This window comes from Hipposideros armiger, unplaced genomic scaffold, assembly GCF_001890085.2.
Source record: "Hipposideros armiger isolate ML-2016 unplaced genomic scaffold, ASM189008v1 scaffold_117, whole genome shotgun sequence".
In the NCBI taxonomy this organism is placed as follows: Eukaryota; Metazoa; Chordata; class Mammalia; order Chiroptera; family Hipposideridae; genus Hipposideros; species Hipposideros armiger.
The window spans coordinates 2,220,815-2,231,690 of record NW_017731467.1 but is presented as its reverse complement, the minus strand read 5'-3'; the positions used below and the strand labels follow the sequence as shown (position 1 = coordinate 2,231,690).

General features: G+C 43.5%; 1 protein-coding gene across 1 annotated transcript in view; it reads right to left on the bottom strand.

The window, feature by feature from the left end:
* The window catches only part of MTMR12 (myotubularin related protein 12), a 79,403-nt gene that overhangs the window by 36,719 nt on the left and 31,808 nt on the right, over positions 1–10,876 (bottom strand). Inside the window, exons 4-5 of the mRNA XM_019647888.1 lie at positions 10,154–10,284; positions 8,606–8,699 (exon numbers count right to left, since the gene is read on the bottom strand). Of these exons, the coding sequence (XP_019503433.1) occupies positions 8,606–8,699; positions 10,154–10,284 (225 nt within the window). The remainder of the gene's footprint in view (positions 1–8,605; positions 8,700–10,153; positions 10,285–10,876) is intronic.

Sequence of the window (10,876 nt, the reverse complement as noted above, 5' to 3'; positions counted from 1 at the left end):
ACGCTGTCGCAGGCGACTCACAGCAGCCCAGCTCCAGGTTGAGCTGTTGTTCAGCATCTTAGCTGTGGAGGGCAGTGTCACTGGCCCTCATATGAGGGATCCGAACCGGGGCCCTCTGGCATCCCAATCCAGTTCTTAACCAACGTGCCACTCGGCCGGCCCATGTATGCCTGTATTCTTGCATGTGTAAATGCTACGAGTGTTTTAGTAATTTAGAAATTCTCATTGAGAGTTTTCATCATCTGTCATTGGCAAAGAACTAAATTAAAGCACAATTATTTTTGACAGGTCTATCATCTTTCTCTGAGGAGAGAGCAAAGCTATTCATTAAATTCAATAATCTGTTAGAAAACTCTAGCGATCATCTTGACTAATGCTTGGAATTCAGTTCAAACACCTAAACCAGTGTGGAGAGGAATACCCTATTGTTAGGTCCGCAGAAGTGTCGATCATCTGATGATAAAGAATTTGTACTATCCAAAACAAACAAAACAGAAACTCATAAAACAAAAACGTATACTATCCAAAAGCACCTACATCAATTCTTGAAATGGTTAATGGAATTCTTTCTTTACATTCCATAAACAAAACAATCAGGAGACCCCTTTTAAGATTCCATCCTCCCCAAAACTCCCTTTCCCCAGACATCTGTTCCCCATTCCCACCCCCTAGCCCCCCACCATGTCCTGGAGTGAGCCCCCTGCTTCCCATCAACTGCACGGGGAAACGGACAGCGGTCCTTCAAAGCGCTAATCATTTAATCTCCCCTATTAATGCAGTTATCTCCCCTATTAAAACTTAAACTACAGACTTGTACTGGGTTGTCAGAAAAGTCATGACGTATTTTTTCTATGTTTTTAGTTGCAAAAGTGCATCATGACTTTTCCGACAGCCCAACAGGTTTGGCCACAGTGTGGGAAAGCAGGAGAGCTGCTATGCAGAGAAGGAGCCATCTGAAGAGGTTGTGTGGAGATACAAGCCCCGCCCCCAGACACACCGTCATGGCCCGGGCGCCCTGGCTTTCATGAGGCCCAGCCACGCCTTTGGCCCACAGTTCCATAAATCACACCTGGATCTTTAGGATAAAAGCCCCTCTCAGCATAAGTTAGCTATAGTGGGTTTCTGCTGATTGTCACCAGGGGTGTTACTCACTTAGGTCAACTGCATTAACAACAGGGAAACAGATAACTAGAAGCACGTCACGTAACAAGTCGATGTACATGAATATGTCCAGAGTCACAGGATTAGGAAGCGATGTCATAGCCACCACTTCACCGCTAAGTTGGCAGGGAAAAGTCAAATGCCAGAACCAGGATCTACCACCTCTAGGGTGTGGGTTTCAGGTGGGGTGAGGATGTGAGGCTTCCAAGCCATAAAGCCTCATAGGGTTTGCCATTATTCAGTGATTAAAACCCCCTGGATGGCTTTCCACCACATCCATGCCCTGCATGGCCTCTGGGTGTGGAGGCACACATCCCCCTCCCCATCTCCCACCACACACAGTAAGTAGAAACTGACCAAAAAACAAGAAAAAACATAACCCACATCATTCTTAGCCTTGTCACTTCACAACTAAGTCATGTGTTGGTATATACATACATAAATATATATATATATATATATATATATATATATATATATATATATAAATTTTTTCTTTAAAGCAGAGGATGAGGAAGATAGTTGAGGTTTATACATGGAAAGGGAGAAGGAGATTTATGACAGACAAAGATAATTTAAATGAATCCCTACCAAGTGTGGGTAAACAGGAGCTCGCAGTCCAGTGGGAAGAAAAGACAATGTCCACACCCCGCGCAATCATAATACAATATGACGGCTGCTATAATAAAGGTATTGATGTGGGGCTACAACAGCACAAAACAGGGTCCTAACTCTACGGGGGGCCAATAGGAGGAGAGGAGGAGGAGGAGGAGGAGGAGGAGAGATGCGAAGCAAGTGCTTCTGGGGAAGTGGCTTGTAAGGAATGTGCAGGAAGGAGTTCAATCAATGAATAAACAGGGAGAACAGGAAAGAGAAGGTACAAAGACACAGAGACAAGTAGTTCTGCAAGAGAAACGAGAAATATGGCTGGGCGAGTGGTGGGCTGGTCACAGCCTGAAGCTTTTTAAGCAGAGGGGTGAATTCGGCACACAGTATTTACTATCTCCAATAAACGTCTTTCAGGAAAAAGCACAGGACTAACTTAGGAACCGAGGTAGGCCCTAGCCTACAAAGATATCAAGAGCATCTTGGGCAAGTGTCCTGGCCTCAGGGCTCCCATCTAGAAGACTGAAATTAAGAGCCAGCCCTATTTATTGCCTGCCCCCCGAGATAATGCATGGGAGCGGTGCAAGGTCAAAATCATGATATGGAAGTGAGCCTGAGTGTGTGTGTCCAGAACGGAGGCAGGGTCCTGGTTAGCTTTCCCTCACTGGAAGCGGGAAAAGATGAGTCCTGCAGACCCTCTCTCGCCTTTCCAAATCACTCTGTCACTACACAGAACCATATTCTCAAAAAGATGACTATCAATTTATCAGAGCATTTCTGGAAGGAAAAATGAGACGACTGGAGACCTTTTCCTACTCACTCTCATCTCTGTCAAATGCCCCAAAAGCTTACTACACATTTTTTATTTTAAAAGTACTGACCCCTCTTCTTCCCTAGAATAACGGTAAGGAAGTTGTGACCAAAATTTGATCTGATAGACACAAGGGAAAACACACGAAACAGCTAAGTCATCGAGGGGCCACATATTTTATGAAGCATTTGGTGAATTTCAACATCGGATGGGGATGACAGAAAAACCAAGATTCCTAACAGTGCTCAACTTGCTACTAAAATTGCTGCTATTCATCAGACTTCCTTCAGCACCGCAGGCAGGGGAAGGAGGTCAGAACAACACAGTAAGATAGATACTGCTGCTGCTGACAAGCCGGCATCCAAGGAAAAGTATCCTACAGTAATCATCAAATGCATGTGAGCTGCTGCCTCAAATGCCACGACACAAATTATAACAAAACTTTATGAATCCAAAACAGGTCACTCAGCAACCTATTTGGAACACTGTTGAAAATCAAAGTCAAAAAAAGGCTTGTAAACAATAAAAACAGGTGCGTCCAAGCTTGTGCGCAGCAATCAAAGCCCTCCACAATCTCTCTATCAGTCTCAGCTTCCACTTCAACTGCATGCTTTTGCTATAATGATAACAGCCAAGATTTTTTAAGCTTCTATTATGTGCCAAGTAAGATCTCTTCATTAGTATGTTATTAAGCCTCACAATTTTAGTAAGTAAAGATGAAGAAACTGAGGCTTAAAGAGAGGTTCAGTGACTTTCCTTTTAAGGAAATAAGTCACGAACCAAGGGTTCAGCCCAAGACCTAATGTCAGAGCTCACATTCTTCACTGCTGGGTAGTAGTTCTAACAAACATGGTCTCCAATTTCCTACTACGAAAGAGAAAACAGTTGTAACATCCACTGCCTACAATAGGAAACTAGTCTATTACAAAACTGATTAGAACAAATTAGAAAAATTCCCTTCAGCGAATTGGACTTGATTGTACACGGATTTCCCACAGACCAGACAAAAGCATGTGAAAGCTCAAGTCAGCTAACACTTCTGAGAACTTGCTGAGAGGCTGAAAAGCAGCTGGTCATTTTAATTCCATTGGTTCTCAAGAAGTACATTCTCTNATGAGTACCCGGCGACCCCTGTGAAAGGGTCGTTCAACCCCCCAAAGGGGTCACGACCCACAGGTTGAGAACCGCTGCTCTAGAGAGACCGCAGAGCTTGAAGAAAACAATGAAGTCAGAGCCTCATTAGGGTTTAAAATAGTCCCAGAAAAAGTGCCTCCACTAAGTCCAAGATGGAAGACACGTGAGCAAGGCTTCCATGCTGTCAACTCCCAGTGTGAAACAGCTGTAACAGTCAAGCTCTCCCCAAGACCAGGCAAGCCGGCTTCAGTCCATGGCCACGCTCGGAGCCTAGAAGTTGGTGGGCAGAGGCTAACACAGCATCCAGGGGAGGCTGCACAAGCGTGGCATACTGAGCTGCTGTTATCAGCTCGTGTGCAGAGTCCTGAGTCATGGGAGGCAGGAGCCAGAAAAGATCCTAGTCTCGGAAACAGGGGCTCAGAGAAGTTAACTGTGAGCTCACAGCGGCACACCTAGAAAAAACCACCAGGTAATCCAGGGGATGGGAAAGTGTATGTTGACACTAAGCTAAAAATAAAGTTCATTTCACAATCTATAACCCAAGAAAAGGAAAGCAATAGGGTATACAGATTAAGGTTTAGACCATTATTATAGGAAAAAGTCTTTGAAACTTAAAAACATTTTTTTAAAGTTACAGGATTCTGATATATTTACCAAATAAGGTGGACCAGTCAGAAGCTTGCACATATTCATATAAAATGGAATAAAATAAAAAGTACCAGAACGAGGCCCCTATTGTTTTGATAAAATGTTCCTTAAAAAACTTAAAAAAAACCCAACTATTTGGGGTTAGAAAAAGCAAAGTGGAAGAAGAACTGAATGCACAGGATAGCCCCACATGTGGGGAGGATACGCCACCAAGTAGTTTCCGTTTCTGAGTTCAGAAACGATTAAAGCCTGATTTAAGCTATAGAGCCACTCTCCCCATCTCAAAAATACCCAACCAATCCAGGCTCCTTGGTGACAACCACAGAGCACAGCCCTGGCAGCCCCGGGGATAGGGATGGTAAACCCCAGCACACCTGGCACTCACACTCAAGTGCACAGGCAGACACAACAGGTGAGGCCGCCCACCAATGCTTGCCCAGGAGGCCCAGGCAGCTGCAGGCAGCTGCTCCAGCCAAGGGCAGCGACAGTGGGTGCAGGAAGAGAGGGCTTGGTGGAGGACAGACCGAGGGTTTTCCTGACTGAGGACCAGAATATACTGGATGGGGACAAGGAAGGCAACCTGAAGAAGGCCTCATTTGCTTATTAAAGAGGTGAGAATGTCCCAGGTTTATTTTCATCAGCTTGGGGAGGGGGAAAAAAAGAAAAATTCTTTGCGGATGTTGTAATACTCAGTCCCAGGTGTGTAATTATTGAACTAAAGAGCTTGTTATTTTGTCCAACTCATTACTCTTATATGCTGTCTGGCTGAAAACAAAGGTGTTTATATTGTATATAGTAATACTAGGATTGACAATTTGTCACTGGCTTTGATTTGCACATGACGTATGATGGATGCTAACATCACTGTTACCTGGCAACAAGTGAAGAGTTACTTCCTTCTCTGTAACTTCCTTTTCATTTGTGTGAATTTCCTAAAAGAGAAGAGCAAAGGGTAATATTTTTGTTTAAGGGTTCAAAACAAATAACTTAAAGCCATGCTTTCAGAATACACACGACAACATCATATACCCACGGGAGTTTTTGGTTTATTTGACAAGCTACTACTTTTTTGAAAAGTATTACCTAAGGGAAGACAAAATTCCAACAAGTTGGTTCAATGTATTACACTAATTATTTAGGACTGACACTTGTTAGTTGTCCCAAAAGGAGGGGGAAGGACAGATATTCTATATCTGAAGGACCAAATGTCACACAGCAAAGTAAGGCGGCTCAGAGTCAGAAAGAGAATGGGAGACATTCCACAGAATGACTCTGCTCCGCCTTCAGTGAGAATCAGACGGAAAGCAAAAGTGTGTGTGGTCTTGAGAGAAAAGGCCTTAAGTAAAAGGCTCGGAGGTAAGAAACGGAAAGCATGAAGGTATCAGGCAATACTGACCCACCTACTCTGTAGCACACCAGGACTCAGTAAAGATATTCTTTGCCCGTTCTAGGTTACCTAAGACCCCAAGACAACACCACAGGATACAATCACTTCTAATAAGGAACTAAGGCCAGGTTCTGTGTCACTGTTTCTCAATGAAAATTTCTTCAAATGTTTCCCTGTTAGGTTCAGTGTTTATTGGCTATTCAAAGATAATCAGCAATCCTTAAGGAACTAATAGACCAAAGCAATAGTCATACATGGCTGTCAACAGGGAGAGGCATGGTGGGCCTCCTAATGTAATCTACCGCACCACCGATGAAGTATTCTTGCCAAACTAGCTAACCTCAATCTGCTTGCACTTCTATGTCAATCTACCAATTTATAAGAAACGTTGGGACACAGAAACACGTTAAATGGCACCATAGGGATGCAACCCATCAAATCCTGACTGTGGAAATTTCTACAAGACACAACCAGTTTTGTCAACAAATAAAATTGGAATTTTTTGGTTTTATTTTTTGGCAGATGGCTCTCAGTAGTATGAGTTTTCTGAAGTCAATTCAGAATGGAAGACAGCATTAGAAGAAACGGGTACGTACAGCTTCGGCAGGGAAAGGCTAGACAGCCCATCTTGAGGCTGAAGAACAAAGTCATGGCTGTTTCAGAGAACCCATTTTGAGCAAGAACTATTTTAGAGATGGCTACAATTTCCATTCCAGGATGGAATCAAGTCTCTTTAAGTCAGTGCTTCTCAAACTTGGCGGGTGTCAAAGTATCTGGGGAGTTGTCATCTCTGCAGACACTCAGGCCTTACCATATGCCTATGGAATCAGGATGTAAGGGACGCGGCTGGGCCCCTGGTTTTGATTCTGATGCACTGCTCTAAGTTACACAAGAGGGACCACAGGCGTACCCATTTTGTTGCGTTTTTTACAAATCAAAGACCCTACACCAGCAAAAAGATTACAACTCACTTTACTGAGAAACTTGTTTTATTGCAGTGGTCTGGAACCGAACACACAATACATCTGAGGTATGCCTGTATTTTTTTTTTCTTTTCAAGATTTTTATTGGGGAATTGGGGATGGGAACAGCGCTGGGGAATTGGGGGAAGGGAACAGACAAGTTGCTGTCATTTTGTTCTTCAGTCTAGTTGTAGAGGACGTTGCTTCACTGGCCCAAGTTGGCACCATCATTGCGCTCTTCCCGGGCGAGACATATCAGTCGCTGGNCGGCGACTGATCTGCCTCACCCGGGAAGAGCGCAATGATGGTGCCAACTTGGGCCAGTGAAGCAACGTCCTCCACAACTAGACTGAAGAACAAAACGATAGCAACTTGTCTGTTCCCCTTCCCCCAATTCCCCAGCGCTGTTCCCATCTCCCCAATTCCCCAATTAAAAAATATATATATATTTAAATAATAATAATTATTAATCTTCACAATACTTCAAGGGAAACATTAATACTATTGTTTTTAAAATGAGAAAACAGAGGCCCCAAAAGTTAAGTGCCATCCCCAGGATCACATAGCTGTTAAGCAGCTGGGCAAGGATTTGAGGTGAGGTGAGACGCCTACATTCATACCTTTCCTACTACATCACCATAGTTTGCAAAAAGGAACCTGCTGTCTCAGATAGCCACATGTCTGCACATGTCAATCCTCTACCTGAATACTCCTCAGTGCCTACCTGACACTCCCACGCCCTGCACAGCAGCTCAGGCACAGCTGTGCCCTCCGCCCTCTGACAGCCCTCCCTCCCCAGGCGTGGCCCAGACTTTCTCCTCCTGCTCCCACGGCCCCTTCCACCAGAGGACACAGGACTCAGCTGCCTCTGTGTGACGTAATGCTCTGAGGGGCCCTGCTCACCTCCATATCCCCACAGTGCCTGACCCGCACAGCAAGCATCCGACAAGTGTCTGCTGAATGAGTTGGTGACAAACAGCTCTGCATCCCGGAAATCCTAATATGTGCTGTTAAACTAACATGCCACTTGCCTGGCGAAAAGCACACAGCACACAGGATCACTAAACATCAACTTCGTGTTCAGAGTAATGGACAGAGTGAGGGAATAGCCCAGGGGGAGACAGCGAGAGAAGGAAGTAGGCAGGCATCTGTGGGACCATGTACAATGCCAGGCATTACTAACAGCTAGTTCAGATGACCAAAGTTTCTTAGTTAAAAGATTGCTTTCTTTTTCAGCAAACTGAATGGAAAATATTTGGAATCCTAAGTTTTCTAACCTAGTTAGTTTTCTGATATGTTCTCTTATGTACAACTGTTCCGTTTCCCCAAAAAGATTTGCTATACAGCACATTCTTGTTGTTCAAAAACTTTCTAGAATGCAAGACATTCTCTAGAGTCTTATGAAATCAAGTATATTAAAGTGGAAATAAGAACTCAGGGACAAACAGGGCTATTTTAAATTTGTCTCAATTTTGTTGCAGTCTCACATTCCCAGTTCTAATACCAGGGGTGCCAAAAAAATGTATACACATGACTTGTATTCACCTTTTGTTATCGGTATATATTGAGTATCACAATTTTAATATTTTCCTTTCTTAAAATGTGTATACATTTTTTGGCACCCTCTGTATATTGCTTTTGTCTTTCCTAAGAAACAATCAAACCAATAATCCCTCACAAAAAGCAAACAAACGTAAAAGATAAGTTAAAGCAACAAAGATCAAAGGGGAAAAAAATAGAAACCGTTTTCTCTAGAAACTTGAATGAGTCACCCAAGAAAAGCTGAGCAATTGCTAGGGAAGAGGAGAAAACCTCATGGATGGGTTTTCTCCAACTACTTTCAGGTAGGAATTGGAAGGTCCGTTCACCCACAGTTACAACCCAGAAGACACTTACCTGTATTGTTTTGTACAGCAGTTGCGTAGGAAAACAGGAACAATCGCTTAAGCAGTTTAGGAGCCAGGGTATGATGAATTATGCCACTGACAATCTAGAAAATAACCAAGCAATGGATACAATCACGCTTTTGGCAGGTTTTCAGTCATGCCAGTAGGCTCCCAGGGGCAGCATGCTAACTCTCATTGGGGCCTGCGTCTATGACGTTATCTCTTGGAATAAGGCCAAATAAAGAAACGCTAACCATTGTGTCAGGTTTTCTAAGAGCTTTGAATTTCTAGGGAAATTTTTAAAACATAATCTAACTTCTCAAAAAACTAAGTGCTAAAAAAACTCAAGTGCCATATTCAGATACTCTAAAAATCTGACATTAAAGACATACAGCTGAGGGCCGGCTGAGTGGCTCAGTTGGTTAAGAGCTCGCTCAAGAGTTTGAGCTCTGAGCAACAGTGGTTCGAGTCAGCCCGAGCTGAGCAGCCGCGGAGCTGCCAACAGGTGGCGGGATGGCTCAGCTAAAAATAAAATAAAATAAAATAAAATAAAAATAAAATAAATAAAAAAAAATAAGAAAACTGAAGTAAAAAAAAAAAATAAAGACATACAGCTGATATCAGGTAAAAGCCAAAACACTGAGCTATTCTGATCTACTTGTGGCCTTTACAACTTTCTTCTAGGTGATTAAAAAAAGAAATCAGCCCATTGTGCTTATTGTTTGAAGTTCCAAAAAAAAGTTTGTTTGGATACATGACAAAAATCATCATTCAAAATGAAGTTTCTGGCTCCTCGGGGAGTTTTCCATAGCTATGCCACTCTTCTCCTGCTCAGAATAGATACTGGCGTCATGTTTATTATTCTAACTGAACTTCCACACAACCTGAAGGAAAAGCAAGGACCTGCTGCAAGTGTGCATGACTCACTGTAGCCAAAGACAACAGAGGTTGCCCCTGATGCACGTATGCGAGTGGCAAATTTGAAACCTTCGATGTCTCCATGAGAGATATCTCAAAGTCACAATGACCACTGTAACCAGTTCACCCAGTTATACATCTCGATTTGCTGCAGCAACCAGGTTAAGTTTACTAAAGTGTCCAACAGCATAGGCTCATTTGGTGACTCGGCTTTGCCCATCTGACCCATGTACCCCCTCCTCCTTCCACACACTTCTGCCACCTCCCAAATATGAACTCATTCATCTAGGAGTTGGGGGGTCACCACTACTGCCTCTTGGAAAGGCTGTCAGAGGCGAGGGGAGAGGGTGATTCTAGCTGCTCCATCCTTCCCTTCCCCCACTGCCTCCTCACCCAGGGTTACCACCTCCCACCCTGTAGAGGCTCCGGGAACAAACACATTACAGACTGAAGGATAATACACAGGCACGCTTTACCAAAGTTTCTCTCAATTCTAATCAAAGCATATGGGATTATAACCAATTTCAACTTTACAGAGTAAAAGGCTCCCCCTTAACCTTCAGGCAATGTAAGCAAAAGAGAGACTCAGTGGGGAAAACCTGATGGGAAATAAAACCTAAAAACACATGCAACTAGTTACCCTTTTGACTTCCTCTTCTTTTGTGTACCTCAGACAAAAGTGGAATACCCGGAGGTCTTTGCAGTGGATGATGAGCTTCTCAGGGTATTTCTTCAGTTGTCCAAAGAGAGTTTTTTTTTTCTCATCAAACACTGCACATCAACAATGAAATCAGGGAGGGAAATTATGTTATAAAGCAACAAATCAATGCTAAAGAAATAAGGTAAACTGTTAACATCTAAGGACTCCTCTCAAAAGTGAGAGGAAAGGTGCTACCTCCTCAGTAACTGTCAGCAGGGACCCAGTCCCGCCCATCAGAGGCCCTGGCTCTGTGAGGACGTCAGGGTTCTTCATTCCTCTGGAGAAAGCACAAGACCAAAACGGACTGGCTACTGTCGGCAGAACTGATTCCACCAAACTGCAGAAAACCCAGCTCTTAAAGCTGAGGTTACAAAAAATGGACAGGAGACCATTAGGGACATGCTTTTGGGACAGTCAACTCCTGGGTTTATGTCTAGGGGCCCTCCTGCACCTCCTCTCTGTCCTTGAGTTTGCACCACAAAGGACCTACTGGTGTTAGGAGCATCATAAATGACTACTAAATGATTTCCGAGCAAGCCCTGTCTACAAAAATAAAGAAGTAGAGCACAGAGAGGCTTGAAAGCAGAAAAGACACCCAAGTGCAATACAACAGACCTTTATCAGATTAACCTTTTAAGTAAAACCTACACGGCTACCACTGAC